Source organism: Pithys albifrons, chromosome 1 (assembly GCF_047495875.1).
Source record: "Pithys albifrons albifrons isolate INPA30051 chromosome 1, PitAlb_v1, whole genome shotgun sequence".
Lineage (NCBI taxonomy): Eukaryota > Metazoa > Chordata > Aves > Passeriformes > Thamnophilidae > Pithys > Pithys albifrons.
The window spans coordinates 2,389,848-2,411,291 of NC_092458.1; the positions used below are offsets into that span (position 1 = coordinate 2,389,848).

The 21,444-nt window shown below is 38.1% G+C and overlaps 1 protein-coding gene across 11 annotated transcripts in view; it reads left to right on the forward strand.

Moving 5' to 3' along the window:
• The window catches only part of DMD (dystrophin), a 1,187,916-nt gene that overhangs the window by 778,577 nt on the left and 387,895 nt on the right, over window positions 1-21,444 (forward strand). For all 11 annotated transcript variants that reach the window (XM_071568723.1, XM_071569521.1, XM_071566241.1 and 8 more), the window contains one exon: window positions 16,011-16,112. In XM_071568723.1, the coding sequence (XP_071424824.1) occupies window positions 16,011-16,112 (102 nt within the window). The remainder of the gene's footprint in view (window positions 1-16,010; window positions 16,113-21,444) is intronic.

Genomic DNA, 21,444 nt, shown 5'->3' on the forward strand with positions numbered 1-21,444 from the left:
AAGTAATTAGCACTGCATAGAATAAAAATCAGTAAACTGAAATACTTTTCAAATATTATTATTTAGCTCAGTAACCTTGCTTATAATCGAAAATACAACTCACTCTATAGATTGGTGCTAACTCCTTGCAGGTTATGATCTACTAAACTGTGTGAGCTTCAGCACCACCTCAGTAATGCCAAAATGGTGTCAGAAAGAAACATGTAGAAAAGAAAAAAAAAAAAATCAAATTTAGATGGCTTTCTAGAATTATTTTATTTGTTTCATCTCAATATTTGTTCTGTTTTAATCCTGGATTCTTTTCCTTATGCATAAATTCTGCATGAGCAGTCCCTTTCCTAAACATTTACTTGCTGGTAGTCCTTGAAATAGAAAGAAAAATGTGGTAAATAACAACATATAACCAATAATAGTAGGAAAAATTTCAAAAGCAGTAGTGTGGTGTCTTGTGACTGGTGTTCTCTCTAATTTAACTGATATTAAGGTATGTGTAATTATGTAACTGGAGTGCTATTTTACAATATCTGTGGGGTGCCAGGTCACTACCACCAGTATGGAAGGCTTTGAGCTGTGGCTCTGAAAGCCTTCTAGATAGCTTAAAATTGCATAAAATAAAAATTGGGCTGGAAAGTTTGGTTATGAATGGAAGCAAAAAATAAAAATTGGCATGGAAGGTTTGGTTATGAACGGAAGCAAAAAATAAAAATTGGGCTGGAAAGTTTGGTTATGAATGGAAGCAAAAAATTGAAAACATGCTTACAAGAAGAGTAATCTGAAAATACAGATTAGAACTCATTAAAGAAACATTAAATGTAAATGCATATGAGTAGCTCTGTCTTTAAACATCCATCAAAGTAATCTCAAGAAAAATTTAATAAAGTTCATGTTAGCTCTAACTCCCATACTTCAGTGTAAAAAAAGTACTTTACTGAGAGAATATTGAATGTTGCCAGTCTATATTGCACAAAAAATTAATGACGGAAACATTGTGTACTATAAAGTTTTTACTTTAGTCTCTTGTGAAAACTGTTTGAATACTGTTTGTTTTTTGGTTTGGTTTGGTTTTTTTAACTGCCAGTCTATCTGCTCCTAAGTGAATTTTAGGAGGTTAATTTTTCCTCTGAGTTTCATTATGTGAACTGAATTTGGGTAAAATTTTAAAAGGAAATGCTAAAATACATAACTGGCAGTATTTTGAAAAACAGAGTCAGAAAACTCAAAACATTTTAACCTTTTCTTTAAATGTTTGTCTAAAAAGCAAATATATTCAATTTCAAAATAGTTATCAATTCATGCAAGGGTATAATATGGAGTTACACCCAACATTTAGGCAGTTAAAGCCTCCCTGCCATCCGATCCCATCAGATCTCGGAAGCTCAGCAGGGTCAGCCCCGGATTAGTACTTGGATGGGAGACCTCCTGGGAAATGCCGGGTGCTGGAGGTTCTAGTCCTGAGGACTTCACTGGCACTGTCCAAGCTCGCTCGGCCGTGGCAGATGAACCTCAGGACTGAAACGGTGGGGCCAGTTCTGCGCACGCTGAGCCTCACCTGAAATCCACTGCGCAGACTGGAAGGGCACACCCACGTGGGGACAGCCCTGCCCAAATCTGCGTTCGTGAAGCCGAGACACACACACACACCCACCAACATTTATATAAGTAGAACTCTGTGTTGGGCAGAGTAGAACTCAGTGTTGGACAGAAGGTTAACATTTTGGTTTTGATCATCTTTTTGAACATTATTTTTCCATTTGGTGCATATATATAAATTATATTGAGATTCAATATCTTTTCTTCACCATCCCTAGAGATTTTTAAACACAGATTGGACGTGGCGCTGAGTGCCATGATCTGGTAAATGGACTGGAGTTGGACCAAGGGTTGGACTCGATGGTCTTGGAGGTCTTTTCCAACCCAATCGATTCTATGATTCTATGATTCTGCATAATCCTATGAAAAGAAAGTCTCCTCAGCAGGGTGAGGAGCTAAAGATAGTAGAACCCTTCAGGACAAATACCTTTGGCTTGCTCTGGGTCTCTGGACAGTTACAGATTTACTGGCTATATGTGAAAAACTTTGATAGCAACTTGCCAGACAGTGAGTGTCTGGTAAAAATCCTTTGTGATGGTATCTTTTGGTCTGAATTTCACACCTTGGGTTTTTCAAAAGGAAGGTGTGTTCTGCACTGTGGCTTACACTGTCAGGCACTCAGGTCTTGTGATTGTAGTTCCATGGCTACAGTTTTGTTGAATTCTGCATTTTAAAAGCACTTTCACCTTCTGAGTTATCTATTATATTCTCAAAATCAGACCTTAATGTTATGGGTTTAGGCAGGTGGGCCTAAACTTAGGTTTTAAAGTTCAGCTAGGCCTAGGATTGTCAGCTGATTTAAGCTGGGCTGAGCCAGCTCACAGCTGACTTCTTCCAGCCAATAATATTGTATTCCATACCATACTACATCATCTCAAAGGGGGTAAAATCCAGTGTGTGGGAGTGGCTTGGGCAGTTCCATCATGGCTGCACTAAGAGGAGGACATCCAGCAGCTCCTCTACTATGCTGGGCCCTGCTCCTGTTGCCTGTGCTTGCATTTTGTTTGCATTCAGGGAAGTAGAAATATTTTGTTGTTATACTTTCTCTTTCTTGCTGAGTGTCTTTTGGAGAGCTTATGAATTTAGAGTAATGGGCTTTGTATTAATTGGGGAGTGGGAAGTTATTCCTTGTTATATATATATATAACTTGTGTAAGTGTGTGTTATATTGTAGTTCTCTCCCTTAGTTTTCTCTTTTCTGTATAAATACATGTAGTTAGTTCCAGCATAAACATGGTTCTGAGGGGTTTTTTTCCTCTCTCCCTCTTCTTTTCCCCTAGCTGGTTGGGGGAAGGAGGAACCCTCTTCACTCTCTCCTGGACAGTTGGGGTTTTGCCAGCTCAACCCAGGACAGATAATTGGTGCGTTGGCCGGGAAATGAAGGACACTATCAAGTGTCCCAGAAGGTTGGCAGGGTTCCCGGGAGCTTTGTTATAGAAACATTCCTTGATATCTGCATTGCTTGGGAACATCTAATATAAACAATGTCCTCTTGCTACTGGATCCTCATGTTATTCCTTGTACTGCCTGTTTCTGTGAGTGCAGACAGCTCAACTCGTACCTGCTGTGACTGCAGCCACTGCAAGGAGAAGCCTCACAGCCACAGCAGGGTGTCTGTCTCTCCTGCCTCACCTCAACAGAGAGCAAACCCCAAGCGTGAGTCACATGGTGAATTTCATCCTGCCTGTGTGACCAGGGGAAAGGCATGAGGAGGTGGGACAGTGCATCTACTTCTGTGCTTGAAGTCACAGAATGAATCTTCTTAAATTACTCAAAGAATCCAGATTCTTAACTAGTTTGAGTCAAAGTGTATGTGATGCAGGAGCCTTTTTATCTCTTCCTTTTTCTTTTTTCCTTTCCTTTTCTTTCCTTTCTTTCTTTGCAATGGCAGCAAATGTAGAAAGTCCACAGAAAAATATTTCTAAATAAATGAAAATAAAGATATTTACCCAACCTCATTCCATATTCCTCTCCATTTTTCTGGTTGAACAAGCTGCACAGTGTAGCAAAGGGATAAATTGAGTAAACAGTGTTTAGGGTATTTTGTTTGCATTTCTGGGTTATATTTTAATAGTATGCATATTAACCACTATATAAATTTATGTGAGGTTTATTTGCATTTAATATTTTCAAAAATTCTTTGCCATTGCAAAGATTTGCTCCTTGGGATCAAATGGCCTGGGATACTCATCTTGATCAAATTCCTCTGCTGTTAAAAGTGGAACTGCAGACACACTGTTCCAGCCTGAACAGACAACTCCATCCTTCAAGTTCTATAAATGTCTGCTGATGGTGCTCTTGGCCTCTTCAGGAGTGGTCAGGATTTGTGGGATGGAAGGAAGGATATGGGCAGAGGTCACAGGGAAGAAAAGAGAGGGAGTAGTGCCTTTTCCTCTGCCTCCTACCTGATAGAAGCTGTAGGAATCAATACAGGAGCAGGTTAAAGCTGCACTTTCTGGGGATTCTTTCAGGTCTTTGTTTCAGCACTGCCACTTCCCCTGCAAAACAATTTTTCTGGGTGCTTGTGAGAGATGTAAGTGACTATAATTAATGAGGTCATGGAAAGCATGAACAGAAATGTGAGTCCCATTTAGGGAATGGATGGAGAAATGACGCTCTGGAAAGGAAATGAGTTGACAGAATGCAGAAATTCATGTTTCTTCTGCTAGCTCACTGAAAATCCTGCTGACCCTTTCAAATCATCTTCTCCAGACAATATTAAAAACTACTTTGTTTTCCAGCCACCTGTACTCCAAATCCTCTCAATCTCGTGTTCCTTTCTCACTGCTTACTCAGTTTCCCAATTTTTTTCTTTTATTCCCTCCTTGTCTCTGGGATGACACTCACCCCTCCTGTACTCCTCTGTACTGGAGTCCTTTCCCAAGGCCTCCTTTTCCATCTTTACTTTTGTGTGTACTGCTAAAGAACTTTCAAACTCTCTCTGGGTGTAGAATTTATATCTGTTTACTTTCTGTTGTTGTGACTTGTCATATATTTAAAATAGCATATTGTGTTGATTTTTGGCAGATAAAAATTGCCCATCCTTAAAAAATTGAATATCTTTTTATTCTTGATGAATAACTTGTATTTGGATTTTGTCCTTGATAACTTTGAATGACAATGAGAAGGCTGTCAGCTCTTGTCAATCACTTCATTATATAGTTGACAACCTCCAGTTAGAACACAAGAGAAGGGCATGGCTGAGGAGTAGCAAACCTAATTCTAGATAAATAAAAGAAAATTCACCCACAGGAGAGAATGAAAATGCCAACTGGGCATTGCTGTATTTTTCCTTCCATCAGCCTTAATTTGTCCGTTTCTGCTTGACCATCTAGGCCAGGTAAGTCAGATTGGAACACTTTACTGATTCTTTTCCCTTTGCCTTTTGCCAACATGCTTTTAAATGAATAGTTTTGTATACAATAAGAAGTGCTGTAGTTGTCCATAGGAGCACATTAGGAATATGCATCTCACACATTTATCTTGCTGCATTCTGGCATCAGTGCCTGATTTGGCAGAAGGCTGAACTGTGAAAACTTCTTATGATGAAATTTAAACTTTATTTAGCTACTGCACTCTTAAGACCTGCTGTAAATGTCAGTCAGCTTACAGAATCTATAGCTTGATATTCTGTGCTTCTAAAGAAATTTATTCCAAGTGCAAGAATATGAAGTGATATTAGCTGCAGATGGATTGTGAAAATGTGGGAAAACTTTCCCAATGAGTAGTCCTTTTAAATTGTTTAATCTGTAAAAAACTTTGCAGCCTTAAGGATGGATGGCAAACACTGTGTCTCAGGAGAGGAAAGATTTTTGAAAGGTAATCAAGTATTTGATGTGTGGTAGTATTTTTCTAGGGTATAATGGACAATAAATCAACATGTGATTTTGTTGTTGGAAGCATAAGATTTTTGGAAGTGCGGGTGAGTTGCTCATAAGTTAACGATGTTGTACCTTAACTTTGTGTTTAACTTCCTCCCTGTACTGTTAATAACAGCTCAGAGACTGTTCAGAGTCTATGAGAAAAGTGTGGTTAATGTAAACAAGTGAATTAATAAAGGAGTAAACTTACAGAGATGATAGGGCAGTTTACCAAGGCTCTACGGAGCCAATACCAAAACTCTATAGCTTGCTTCTGTGTAATTATGTTTTCAGAGACAGGAAATTTCCTCTCCTATGCAAAAAATGCAGTTTTCTAACATTCTCACCTGCTTTTTCACGTGCTCTTTTCTTAACAGAAAACACTCTTTCTCTTCAAAACACTGCTTTTGAAGAGTCTTGGACATTCTTCTTGATAATATATAAAACAGTAACTTCTTTTGTAAGACTATATATTTTGCTGTACTGATTACATGCAATTTAAAATAGTGAAATCTGAAGAAGAGACAATACAAGTGACCTCCTATGGCTGCACAAGGCCCTGTTAGATTTGTCTTCATTTGCTTTGAATTGATTGCTATGTAATAAATATTAGAGGCAGGGATTGCATGTCATCTCACTTTTATAGACATTGGAAACCATTATTCGAATGTTTGATATTATTTTGGCTGATATTTGAGTAAAAATTGCTTTATTTTTTAATTGCTGTTTGAAGTAAAAATTAAAATGTATAACTAAAGTGATCTTAATCCTTTCTCACATTAAAGTTAGTGATAATGTGGGAATCACTCAGTCCTGTTGCAGATATTGTGCTAAACTGTAAAGGAAATGTAGCTTTGATATTGGGTATAATGTAATTAACTCTTGTGAGATACTCTTATAAAGAAAGTCAATGTGTTACACAAAAATTTTGCAATTCAAGATGCTTGACGAGACAGGTGGGAATTCTTTCTAAACTTCTGTGGGTTAATGATGGGAAGCAGCTCAGCCCCACAGCTGCTCACTCCCCCTCTGCCCCTCGTGCCCCACACCTTCCCAGTGGGATGGGAGAGAGAATCAGAAGGGCAAAAGTGAGAAAAACTGGTTGATTGAGATAAAGAGAGTTTAGCAGGTAAAACAAACCCACCAATGCAACTAAAGCAAAACAAGCCACTCAGCAAAACAAGCCACTCATTCACAAGGTCTCATGAGTAGGCAGGTGTTCAACCACTTCCAGGAAAGCTGGGCTTATGCACCAGTGACAGTTACTTGCAAAGACAAACTCTTTTACTCCAAACGTACCTACTTCACCTCACAGCTTTTATTGCTGAGCATTAGGTCCTACAGTCTGGGATATCCCTTTGGTCAGTCCCTGCTATGTGTCCTTACTGTTTGTGGTGCACACCCTGCCTGTTAGCTGGCAGGGCACCACGGAAAACAGAGAAGGCCTTGGTGGGGTGTAAGTGCTGCTCAGCAACAGGGGTTATCAACACTTGCTTTCACTGTGAATGCAAACATAGCACCGTTTGGGCTGCTGGGAGGAAGATCAAGTTCATTCCAGCAACACCCAACAGTAAACCTGTGGCTGTTGGGCACTACTGAATATCATTTACTTACTAGTTCTTTTCATTCCTCACTTTACAATTAGAATTTTCTTCTTTCAGGCTGAAATTAATGGTTGAGATTCTAAAAAGATCAGATTCTGATAGCATACTCCTGCCACCACTCAGAGTGTGGATATAATTTATCCATTCACATTTGCAAACCAGGCAGTTGAAAATGAGCCAGCTGTATTTCTTCCAAACTGTAGGAATGTAGATTGTTTACTGAAATCTACCCCTGCCTGTGCTGTTGAAGCAATATAGTGCCACAGTCTTTGCCATTTCTTCCAGTGAAATACGTCACTGTAACTGTTCAAAGGCAATGGGAGAAATATATCCTTACTGATATTCTTTTTAATTGATATATATTAAAGACTAATACCAGTAGATGGGTGTATCTAAAAATATATTACAATCAACAAACCACTGTTAAAACAGTAATAGATTTTCGGTTTTATTTCTTTTCTAATTTTCTTTTGCAGCCAGAAACTCCACTGAAAATGATTCCTTATTTACTAAAGTTGAAAAGAGAATGAAAATTTGCATCTAAGCTCTGACTTAAGAGAAAGAATAATAAGCAACCAAGAATAAGTTGGTAAAATAAATAAATATGTCAGTGCTTCCCTCAGAAGTCAACTGATTTTTGAATCAGTTTATTGAATAAAAGTGTCATTATTTGTGCAATGAGAGAGAAGAAATCTCGATTTCTCTTTGCTGTTTACAAGAAGACAAGAAACAGTTTTCATTACTCAATATTTTTGTAATTATCCCCAAATTTCACTTGCCAGTCAGGATGCTTATGGTGTACTCTACATATGCTGCTGGGTCAATCTAAGTTTTCTTCCTCTGAAGCTGTTTTCTTTTAGCATCTACAAGCATATAATATTAAGAGAGAACTAGTAAAATTATCAGGACTTCCCTTATTTTCTTACAAGAATTCTCATTATATTTTTCTTCCAAATTTCCTTTTTCTGTGTCAGTTCTCCTGGGTTTGTTATTATCTCTTTTGTATTGTGCACTGGAAATAAGACAGGATCTGCAGTCTTGGAAAAGGAGCTGCTATTTCATCCTGTGTCCTGTCCAGTCTCCAAATAAAATGTTCTGAATCATATCCAATCTCAAAGAATTCTTCTCACTGTGCCTTTTTGCAGTCCAGCTGGATGATTAACTGAGCTTTATCAGTGTATGACCACCATAGCCAAATTCTTTTCATATGCCATATCTGCAGGTCATGTCTTTACAGCTAATAATTTCATCTATCTTTAGTACCTCCAGGAAATTTCCTTTTCAAGACAGACAGCTGCAATGGATAGATAGTGATTTCACTATGTGGGGAAAAAATTGCTGTATTTCATCTACTCTAGAAGTACAGAAGCAGCTCACAAATTTCTGATAGCCAGCAGGAAAACATGCTTTGGAAAAAAAAAAAATCCTTTCACACTGCAGAGTGGTAGGGTTTGCTGTTTCAGGCACTTTGCATGGCTTAAATTTTGGGATCTTCTTAGTTCCGTTTCTTTGTGGAGCATTTCCTCTTTTTTCTTTTTTTTTTTTCTTTTCCTTTCCTTTTCCAGTACCAGGAATAAGAGATATTGCAGGGAACAGAATGATGAAAAATGCTCCTAGTCTTGAAAGACATGGTGTCTGCATTTCTCACAAACTCCACAAAGGCTGCATTCACAGGTTTACAGAGTAGTCAAGAACTCTAACATTGAAAAGTTGCAATTTTAGAAGGAAGAAGTCTTTGTGTAGTGTTCTTTTCTGCATTAGGATTGTTTTTCCTCTTAAGTATTTAAAAAATTGTTCACATAGGTCAAGAGCTACAGTTGAATCAATTTTCCAAACTTCATTAAAATCAGATGTCTTGTTTCTATATTTGACTTTTAAAAGCTGAATGAATCTCACAGTGTTCTTTTCCCCACTAAGATAGCTCCTAACACTGTCTTGGGATCAAATTTTGTTCTCACACATTGAAAAGTTTAGTCATTTAATGTAATGAACAAAAGAATGGTTATTTTATTTACTCATTAAAATGGCAATTTTAGAGGCAGGTGCATAAAATTGTTTGTCCACTAGTTACAGAATATTTTTACTGATAGAGCATTGTTTCACTAAGATTCTATGTAGGCCACTAATTGAGAGGTCCTTAAATTTAATTACTTTAGGGAGAGTGGGTGTTGTAGTTTTTTTCATGAACCCATAAGACAGGAAGGTGGATTTCAATTCTGTAATTTAGTTGTTCACAGAGCATTTTATTTCTAATAGAGATAAGGAAAATATTCAAAAAAGTATGAAGCCTTTTTATCTGTTATGTAAAAAAGAACACAGCTTTCCTTGAATTTTATCAAAATTGAATAAAGTCTTTAAATAATGGCAAGTTAAATGGAAGTTAAAGATGGCAACTGCATTTTTCCCCTGGTGGATTAAGTTCCACCTGAATATGGCCACAGAACTGTTAAGAGCATATCTTGGATGTATTCTAATAATATTGTATAAATATCTAAAGTGACTACTGAGAATGCCTTTGACTGTACTATCTGACCTGCCATTGAGATCTGATGCTTACTGTGGTGTAGATGAACTTTGATGTATTTTAATTAAATCTCCTCTGACCATTCTTCTTTGTGGCTGTTTAGCTTGTTACTCTAATCCATGAGTGGGAATGTGAAGAGCTCAGTCAAAGGAAAAAATGAGGTCACTTTTTTTTAGATCCAGAATTCTTGAAAATGGGAATATATTCATGTTTTCTATCTACTGCCTTTTTCTTTACGTGTGAGGAAAAACTGGAGCACTGGGAAGCACAATGTCTATTTTTAGCTTTTTTCCTTAATGTGTGGGAATAGTAACCTGAAAGATAGGTGTGAATGTTTCAATGAACCTTGCTGGAATTTCACATTTATGTCTGTTAGGAAAGAAAGAAGGGAAGAAAGAAGAGTGATTGTTGTAGGTGACTCCCTTCTGAGAAGAACTGGGGGCCCTATATGCAAACTGTATCCATCCCACAGGGAAGTCTGTTGCATCCCAGGGGCCCAGAGAGTACTGCGAGACTCCCCAGATTGATTTGGCTCTGTGGTTATTACCCACTGTTGGTTGTGCAAGTCAGCAGTGATGAGAAATCCTGGGGCAATCAAAAAGGGTGTCAGGGCACTGGGATGACTAGTTGAAGGGACAGGAGCACGGGTGGTTTTCCTCAATCCCTTAGGTAGAAGAGTGGAATGCTGAAAAGAATGGGAGAACCCCCCTGATCCAGTGTATGGCTTAAAGACTGGTGTCATCAAGGGAATTTTGGCTTTTTTGATCATAGATAAGTTTATACAGCACCAGGCCTGTTGGAGACCAATGAGATTCACTTGTCTGAAAGAAGGAAAAGAATTCTAGCCCATGAGTTGGCAGAGCTGATTGAGAGGCTTGAAGGAGGAGAGGGCACAAGACCAGGCTCACTGAAGGCAGCAGGCCAGTGTTGGGGCTGAAATCAATAGCCCTGCTGAAGTGCATCTACACTAAGGCACAGTGGATGGGTAACAAACAGCAGGAGCTGGAAGCCATGGTGCAGCAGGAAAGCTATGACGTAGTTGCCATCACATAAACATGGTGGGATGAATAACTGGCTGGGATGATGGGATGGATGGCCACAAGCTCTTCAGAAGGGACAAGCTGAGGAAGGAGAAGCAGCAGGATGGCTCTGTGTGTTAGGGAGTGCTTTGACTGTTTGGAGATCAAGGATAGTGATGACAAGGTTGAGTCCTATGGGTAAGAAGGACTGGTTGGAGATGCTGTCTTGGACACAATGGCCATGAAATGATGGAATTATCAATTCTGGTTGAATAAGGAAGGGAGTCAACAAAACTTCTACCTTGGATTTCCAGAGGGTAGACTTTGCCCTGTTCAGAACACTGGTTCAGAAAGTTCCCTGGGGAACAGTTCTTACTGACCAAGGGTCCAGGAAGATTGGACATACTTTAAGAATGAATATTAAAGGCACAGAAACAGGTTGTCTCTATGTGCCAAAAGAAGGGCTAGTGCTGAAGATGACCAGTCTGGCTGAGCAGGGAACTCAGGATAAAAAGAGAGCTTATGACCTTTGGAAGAAGGGGCAGACAACTCAGGAAGGGTACAAGGATGCTGTTACGTCATGTAGAGAGAAAATTAGTAAGAAAATTAGAAAGCTCAGCTACAACTCTACCTGGCCACTGTTGTGAAAAATAATACAAAGTGTTTTTATAAAAACATTAAAAATAATTTTAATACTGATTTAATGTACCATCTTGTTCAAAAGAGGTCATGACTTTTAAAACAACTCAAAATACTGTTTTCAAAGTTGTTTGGGGCTTTTTTAGTTTTATTTGAAGATTGTACTTAAGATTCCATTTTTACATTGTGTTTCACCATGAAAAGCTTCTCCTGTGGTCTCATCACTCTGAGCTTCTTGTACAGTCTCTGCAGAAGATGTCTAATGGATGTAATCTCATTGGGAAATTGATCCCAAAAGTTTTACCAGCATTACCAGAAGGTGAATCAGTGCTTGTGATTCTTAATATAGACAAATACACAGTCAGAAATGCTGCAGATACATTTATAGATAGTTGACTGGGCCTCCTAATATATGTGCAGCATATGTCAAACAGCCCTTCTGTGTCTGCTGGGATAGTCACCATCTCTTGAAATAACATATGTCAAGCCATCAAACTTATCTTCCATTGGCATACACACCAGAGGTTTAGTCAATATATTGGTTTCAGCTAGGGAATATGAATTTTCTAAGTTCTGAGCTATATCAACAGACTTTCATAGTCCAGATGGGGCTGTAGAAAAGTCCTTGCCACTTTTTCAGCCTGTGACTTTGTTCAGCAGGTTGAATTGACATGTTGTTGGAAATGCAGAAGCCAATGTGTCTGATTCAGCAGCAGACTCTCATCAGTTTGGATGCACCACTTTAACACCCCTGAAAATTCATAGATGGTGCGTCATGGAAAAAAGGTAGCTTCTGATTCTTGTTTATACATGTTTGAGAAACAGCAGTTTCCAATGATGATGTATTTTAATTTGCCATGTGTGTGAAAAATTTAATTAGCATATTCACCACCCAGCCCAGAAGTTGCATTACATTTGCTTTCCCAGAAGTGTACAATTCCAGGAAAGTCGACTCTGCTCCCAGAGGTAGTTCTGCATCCTCCCACAGCAAGCAAAGTGAGTGTGGCCAAGGACATGAATCAAAACTTTTTAAAAGGCATAACTTTGGTACTCTCTAAAATTGATGGACATGAGTGTTGACAATTCCTATTAGCTCCAGCAGTAGCGTGACTGCATGATAAGGATCAGATGTCAGGCCCTGCTCTGGGAGTATGCCCTTCTCTTGGATCTTCTCAGCCTAGGTAATAGCCACAGTCTCTGTTGTGTGAGTGACCCCATTGGAGGCCACAATGTGTTCATTACCATTTTCTTGAGAACGTGGGAACTGAATGATGGAGCAGAATTCTGAAACTATTCTCTTGCCTGTTGACCCAAATGAACGGGGTGTCACCTAGCAAATGAATTTGAAACTGCTGGAAACTTGCTCACTGGGCAGAATTATCAAGGGGCTATCTCATCAAGCAGAGAACTGAGAGCTCCCTCAAAGTTACTACAGCAATTTCATGTCAGATGTGCACTTATTTAAAACAATTCTGTGATGGTTTTAGTTGATGTTAGGATTGATATGTGACAAGCAAAAAAACTAGTTGCTGGTCTAACGAATAAGATATCTGTTGATTTCAGCAGTCCCCAGATGAATGCCAAGATACTGAGAACCTCTTTTTCCCCTGAACGTTTATCTCTATCCTTATTTCCAAATATATCTCAAATGAAGCATCATGCTATATTGGATAGACTTTCACAGTGCATTTTGGTTTAGGTCAAGGGCATTGAATTTGAAAGATCAAACTACACAAGATAAGTTCACGTAGCTCCAGGAAATTGTAGAGCAGAAGGAATTGGTGATTTAACAACTACACACATTACATTTCTGGTTTCTGTCTATGGATATTTATACCTTTATTCTGTTCATAAAGAAGAAATACCTTTTGAATCCAAAAAGAATATGTAATATAATATGTAGAAATGGCATATCTCAGTTTTAATGTGTTGTGTATAGTAGCATTAGCATAAAAATAATGATGACAAAGATCATTCAATGTTTTATACTTTTCTGCGTAATGGAGAGTCACATGGTACCATCAGTTATTAATTTTGATTTCTTTTTCCTCTTAAGTTTAAAGGAAATTAGCCTATTTATATGTGTGCATATGGTAAATTGTGATTCACATTTCAATATAGAATGTAGAATACAAATAAATACTGAACGGCCAAATTGTGTTACAGTGACAAGACTTGAGTAGTAACCCCTGCTGTGAATAGTCCTTTAGATTAGTCTGGAGTACCTTTCCTAGTTGAGTTCTTCTGGGTTTGAATTTTCAATTCCTTGTGGTTAATGGCTGTTACTACAAACACAGCCCATTCAAATACATGACAAAGCTTTAGAGACCCTCCTGAAAGATCCTCTGCTTTTCCTCATCTAGAAAATGTGAATGGGAAGTGGTGACAACGCCCCGGAAGGGAGCGGTGATTGCTCAGGTTCACTCCATCCTTGTAACAGCTGCTTGGCCCTTGCAGGGCTGATGGCTCCCTTTGGGCTGGGATCATGGCAGGGCTCCCCTCGAGGAGCCTTCATGGCAGGGCCTGGCAGCCAAGGCATATCTCACTGCCGAGCCAGGGTTATCCATTGATCACTAGAACTGCCTACTGCAGCATCCTTGAGCCAGGAGCTGATGGCACTGGGGGGTGACATGGGGCCCTGGGCTATGGGCAGGTGGCAGGAACTGGCAGGGCTGGAGGTGCACACAGGACCTGGGATTCTGTTGGGTGCCCTCCTAAAGCACACCTTCCATACTGCTTACAGATCTAAAAGAGACCAGTTTTGTGTGTCCATGGTGGAAATCCAAGTCCAGTGAGTGTGGGACGTCGAGAGATGCACTTCAAAGGCACATTCATGCAGGGGGTTAAACCAGCAATGGAGCCACAGCCATGGTGTCCTTGATATTCTTGAACTTTGCAGGGTGTTGTAATGTGCTTTTCCTGCTACAGATTTTATGATATTCAATGCTCTTATAAAATGAGAATGTGAGATGTGTAGAATAAAAAACCAGAAAATACTGACAAAGTACTGCACATAGCTTAGTTTAAAAAAAAAACAACTAACCAACTAAACAAACACTCAACAAAAGAACTAAATAAACAAATATTAAAATACCTATCTTTCATAAAGATAGCCAAAAAATTGCCTTTTCATTAACATTCCTTTTCCTCTTTGTACGCTGAGAAAGGAAGTAGAAAGCTAACCTACAAATGGAACAGAAACAAAAGACTTTAATGAGGGCTTGATCAACAGGTTAATAAACTCCCACGCTGTCCCCACTATTCCAGTTTGCTGTGCATTGTTTTTCAGTGTTCATTCTCTATGAATCCTTACAGTTATAACTCATTAATATTGACATGCATTATAAAACACTTAAATTCAAACATATTTCAAATGTCATTGTAAGCAATCAGACAAGCTTTAATTCAGCTTATTTGCTATTGATAAATAGTATTTGAAGAAGAAAAATGAAAGATAATACTGAATTTATCAACTATTTTACTGATTGTCCATAAAGCTTTGCAAGTAAAGTTTCAGGCAGCAATATACACATACCTTATATGTTGAGCTGAAACATGGGAGCAAAATGGCCCCTTTTGGAAACTTAAACTGACATAGATTTCAACAGGATTTTTTGCAGTAAAAAGAACAGCAGATTTCCTGCAGTAAAATGATGTGTTGGCTCAGACAGTGACATACCTGACACACAATCTTGTCTGCTGTCACATTAATTATACCTGAGATTGAGGACAGAAAATTAAGTTGGAGAGCCAGTGGCTAGTCAGCAATATTGCTTAGGACAAGCTAGTAAAGGTATAAGGTAGGTGGGTGAAAAGTGGGGAGAGGAAAACAATCCCCACAGATAAATTTTGATAACACAGATAATTTTTGGCTTATATTACAACAGAAATGAAATAAACGATGAATTTTGGACAGTGGCTGTTTGGCTGGTTATTTTTTAGGTGGCTTTTTTGTGAGTTGGTTTGGTTTGGTTTGGGGTTTTTTTGTTTATTTTTTTCCCCTTTTAATTATCTTCATGGAGTGTTTCACCCATTATTCATTTGGTCAGTGCCTGAGGAAATGAAGCCACTGTATGTTGGGAAGGGTTAGTTGGAGTTTCCTTTTGTTAGCACATGGATTACACCTTTTCAGATCAAAAAATAAAGTTGCTAGAGTATATGCTGTTGTTAATTCAGTAGGGTGTTGCTGCTAATGGTAAGTGCTTCCTGTACCTTGAGAAACTGTCACTACCACTGTATTTTTTTAATTTCATAACTGTAAGTGTTTTACTACATAAGTACTACTTTACTACTCACAAAAGTAATTTTCTTCTAACATTTTTGATCTTTGCATATTCAGTATCATTGTCACATCTCATTGTACAGTTTTAATGCCAAATACCATACAAAAAAAATGTTAACCAGTGCACCTTTTATCTGCTGGTAATTCAAAACAGACAAAAGGACAGAGCTGCTTAAATGAGATTTCTCATGCCTGTCTTTCCTGTTATAAATTTGTGCTAGCTTTTTAATCATTTTATTGAAACCTTCAGGATGAAGCGACCTCTCAGAGTTTATTTTGCTGGCATTACTCCTTTCCATCCCTCTTTGCTTTTGTTTTCTCTGGTATTCCCATTTGTCCTTAGCTGCTACTCAGCATACCTTTATCCACACACCAATTCAGAGCAGAAACTAGTCCACTAGTGTTTTCCAGTATCCCATGGAGCTTTAGGACTATTCAGTCTCATTGCTTATGCTGTGGTTAACCTCAATTGCATGTGCTTTTATTTTTCAGGAAACCGAAGCAGCAGTGCAGGCGAAACAGCCGAATGTGGAAGAGGTTTTGTCGAAAGGGTGTCATTTATATAAGGAAAAACCAGCCACTCATCCAGTAAAGGTAATGAAGCAACCTTTAGCAATATCCATTACTGTGTAATGGGTTATGCTTCCCCTGTTGTACACTTGTCCTTGATGTGCTCTGTTTAAAATCAATGAAAGAACCAGACAAAAGGCATTTGTTCTCTTCTGTGATAGCATAGCCAAGGAAAATGTAATGGTCCCAGCTAGGTTTTTTTTTTCCATATTGTGATGGGAATAGTGTTTTTGTCATTAAGGTTTATTCATTCAAGAGTAACTCACACTGAAAATAAATACAATGGTTGTTGCCTAATTAATGGCAACATATAACACGTTTTTAAATGCATTTATTTTGAATTTTGCTTTTGTTTGGAAGGAAAGAACACGTGGCAACATAGAACTTTCCAACTCAATTTCTCTGCTAAAATTTATCTAGAATGACTGATTTGATTCTGTTTTGGAGCAGAGGACACATTTTTAGGAAGGCTATGCCTCCCAACACTTCTCTTTTTGGAAAGCATCCTGTAGAATCCTTTTCCTTAACATAGAAATTAGTTATGAAGGGATATCTTACACTGTTTCCTAAAGACTATGTGGACCTTCACTGAGACTTCAGTGTCATTTTCTATCCTGTGGAATCTTGAAGCAGCAAGTCATCAACAAACATCCTCCCATGTCTTGTTCAGCTACTTTTGGAGTGGGAGACCAAACTAGTAAGGTCACTACCATACCAACCAGACATTGGTCTGGTTTCTAGTTTATAACTTCTAATAAATATCTGTGAACATGATAATTAACAGTTCTCAGAAATTGTATTACTGTCTTATTGATTACACTACGTATCTATTGTAATTGCTTCTAAGTAGAGTTAGTAAACTTTTTGTTTAGAGCTTTTCCAAATGTATCACTCTCAATAACTTCAATTTACAGAAAAAGGCTTTCTTCACAAAGTTAGGATGTCTGTACATGACCTCTGCCATGAATATCTTGTTTTTCCATCTCTATTTAGTCACTATAGTTGGAGTAGTATTTTCCTACTTTTACAAAATTTCCTCTGAATTACTTATAAATCCAACCAGCAGATCTCCATCCACAGGAACATACGAATGAACTTATGCCCACTTTAGAAATTAATAGATATTTCAGAATCATTTGGTTCCTTTTCTTCCTTCCTAAACAGAAGTCCTTAAGAGTTACTTTTCCCTTTGGTATCTGTGCATTTTTAATGAACAGGTCCCCTGAACAGTGGAAAAATGCTAAAAGAGGTAAACTCAAGGTGACTTGAGTGGGCTGAAGCAAAGCTTTTAACTCTGTGTTGAGTGTTTTCTTTGGCTAATAAACCCACATTATTGTTGGGAACTAAAACATGTGCACACTGAATGAATGATGGAATAAGAGTCACTTTGAAATCACTGAATTTGCTCATTTTGTGTGACCTCAGCTGCAGTCCTAGGGGATCTTACTCCACATTTTAACAACCAAAACACTTGAAACAACACAAAACTAGTTTTAGCTTTGTAGATTTTTTTAATCACATATGAAGAATTTCAGAATGAATGCTGCCATTTTTGAGGAGAAGAAATAATATTTTACATACCACTGACAGAAGTATAAATGACATGAGTTGATTCTGTTTAGCCCAAAATTCTGACATTAGAAGAGTACTCTGTGTCTATATATTTTAAATGTTTACAAAGACACCGAAACCTGCCAATTTTTACCAGATATACTGGGGGGAAAAAACTGTATTTCAGTTAATTGAGCAACAAGTGTTGGTCTAGCTATCATTCTTCATGAGTTACTTTCAGCACAGTCTGTTATTTACATGTTTCAATATACACTTTTTGTTAAACATCAAAATAATTTTCTATACAAAAGACATTTTGTGGAACTAGAAATATTTTTTACTCATATTAGGGTGTTTTATTTTAAAAGCTCTCAGCAAGTTTGCAAAGTCAAGAACTCAAAATTTTGAAAAGTTCTTGAATTAAAGGTGCTCTGGTGCCCTTGGTTGAGGCTGAACCCTGTCTAGTTCAGTGCAGGATATGGACAACACTCTCAGTGTGAGCAGCAATTCAATACTTGGACTCACAGTCCTCATTTAGGGTGTGACACATTAAAAAACCAATACAATTATATGGCTCTTTAACAGCATTAATTACTTGCATAGCATTGCTTAGCAACTTTGTAGATTATTTAGTTCTCCAAGGCAGATTTCTCTTAGCTGCTTTTTTCCATCCCTTATTTCCTTAATTCATAACAAATCTTTGCATTCTTTTCAAGAAATTAAGTAAAGGTCCTATTGACTTATTCTCACTGAAAGCCCTTCCTGTGCTCAAAAGCTGTATGTGCCAGAAAATTAAAGATATCAGTACATTTTATCTGAAATAATGTTCATAGTCAGTGTTATTCTGGCATTTCCTAATGTTTAGCTGCTTATCTTTGCAACCTTTATAATATATTCTCATTGTAGCATTTTGAATGTAAATGAAATCCCATGGATTTATATTGACACATACTTCTTATCTCATAGTTATGTCTCTGAAATAAGTGTATTTTCACACCTTCACTAAGCATACTGAAATAGAATTTTGCAATGCAAGTCTGTAAAAGCATTTTTGTTGGCAAATGAAATCCGAGTATATGCTGATTCAAGAGTCAAGAATGGGATGAGATGTGTGATCCTTTAAGCACTAGCACTTTAACAATCAGACCTATTCACTTTTATAAAATGGATTTCATGCTTTTGAAATGCATTTCTGCAAAGCTTTTGAAGGTGAGGGAGAGAGAGGTTACTGCTAGTGTCAGTGACAATAGTAAGGATGTTAAGCCCCAATCTCATGATTAGCAGCACTTAATCAGAACAGTTTATTCAGGAAAGGATTTCTGTGGCAGTGGAAGAGCTGTGGTTCCTCTGCCACAGCACTCTGTCTTTTCCTAGTAGTGAGGAACTCACTTTCATTGTCCTCCATCTTGCATTTAAAAGGCATCATGTTTAAAAAGTATCATTTCTCCCTTCAAATATTCATACCTGTATTTAGTGCTGTCAGTGAGATTAGTTCATGTATGGGTATGAACCTAACTTAAATTGCACCAGTGCTGACATTTAAAGAGAATCTATAGCATTTATCCTTAATGCAACGTAGTTTGATATTCATGCTTGTCACCAAAACTCTAGAGTTGCAATTATAGGAAAATTGTTGTGTTCAGAGAAGTTTAACGTTTTCATGCATGCATGGTAATTTATGCCAGATGCAAGATAAAACCATATTTTTTATAGAAATGTTTAGAAGTGACTACTCTCTTATTAGTGGTGTAGATGTTGCCTCAGACAACCCTCTCTAATGTCTGTGGTAGGTGTGTTTCATATTTAGTCATTACTAGAAAGAAAGCTCTGGCTCATATATGTATGAATGATAAAGCAGCTACTCCTAATGCAGACCAGTATTATAAATATTACATCCACATCTCCTTCCTGAGTTACTGTCAATATATTATAAGGTGAAACCAGATTTTGATAGTATAATCTCTCCAGTTTTTGCTTTTAAAACACTTTGTGTGACTATTGTATCAATAGAGGTTGGAGCAGTACTTTTCATTTTAGCTCTGAAAGTAAGTTTTTGGGCTAAAGCAGCAAGGGAAAAAAAAAAACCTTTGAAATCTGCCATAAATTTGTCCAAAGTGTGTATTTCTGTGAGCCTGTAATCCACACAGGTATAAAACATATCTTTGATTTTTAGTTGTCATATGACAAGTTATGTTTACCCCACATTCCCAATTGTTTGTTCTCCCCAGTCCTTGTAGTCTATCAAGGATAATCTCTGATATTAAGGATTTTTTTTTATTTTATTTTAGTACAGTTTTTAAACTGCTTTTAAAGATAAAATGTTGGTTTATTCCCTAATGCAGAATTATATCCTTTCTCTTCTGCACTATCAAAAAGCATTTACACAAAAATCTGTCCAGAATTTACATGAGGCAATATTCTGGCCTCCATTGGTGACAGATATAAAAGAACTCTGCAGGTTTAGAGTACTTAGGGCAAAGCTTAAAACAAATTCTAGAAACACTTCCCCCACATGAAATTGTGTTGTCTCAGAATCTGTGTGTGTGTGTGTGTATAGGCATACTTCAATTTAATGAGCATTGCTCTCTATCCCTCTCCTATTGGCCCCTGTCATCTTAGACTCTAGGTAATTAACATACCTTTCTTAATAGGCATCCTGTTTCCAGTCATGTCTGGATTATGATTTAGACTGTATATCTAGTTGTGGATTGCAACCATAGAATACTAAAAGCATTCCTCAGTGGCATTGGTACTCTGTGCTGCTTTTTGGAGCAGACAGTGAGGAAGAAAGAAATGAAATGAAACAGAAATGGAGTCTTCATTTTGAGAGTTTAGAGATGTCAGCATAGAATTAGCAATACTTCATCCTTCTTTACAGTCCTTAAAGCAATGGAAAAAGTAAGGTAGAAAGAACATTCTCAAGTCTAAATGCCTCTCAGGGTTATCTGAGGACTGGCATTATTCACAGTCTAGACTTCCATGTAGGCTTTGTTTAAAAGTAACAGTTTAGCCATTACTGGTCAGGACTGTGCCCACACACTGAAGTTTATGACTCCCTGAAGACATCTAAAACTTCCTTTTTCCTTTTTTATTTTCTTTTTTTTTCTTTTTAAATAAGTGGAAGAATGAATTCTGCCTTTGATGTTACAAACTGCAGAGGTTTTATTACAAACTTTTTGAAACATATAATTCATCTTTCTATTTTAATTAAAAGAATTAGCATCTTGGGTTCATGGTGATTAAAAACCAGACCTCTGTAGAGTATATTAAGGAAGAAATCATCCCATGTGCCTTACAGAGGTGTGAAGGGCTGTGCAGCAGGGAAAGCCTCTGCTGCTCCCTGGGAGCAGGAGGGGCATGGGCACCCCCTGGGCTGCAGGACAGTCTCACCCACCAGGGCCCCTCCTGCTGCCCCCAGCCAAGAAGCAGAGGCTGCCCCTGGGTGGGCGTCAGGGTCAGGCCTGGTGAGGGGAGTCAGAGGCAAAGGCAACCCCAGTGCCTGGGCAGGGCCATGGGAATGGGCTGAGCTTGGTCCAGGAAGGGAAACTGTGGTCAGGGTCAGGGAGCTGCACAGGTTCTAAGCTGGCCCTGAGCTTCAGCAGCCAAACTTTGAGGAGGAAAGATGCTTTTAGGAGGACCCTGACACTGTGAAGCACTTTTGTAGCCCAGCTGGAAAGGATTTTACTCATTGTTCTCTCCCATTTGGGAAAAATCACTACTGTACATTTTTGTTCTTTGGTGTTTGTTTTGTTTTTTTAATTCAGGTGATCTATCAGATGTTGGAAACAAACAAAAAAAAGTTAAT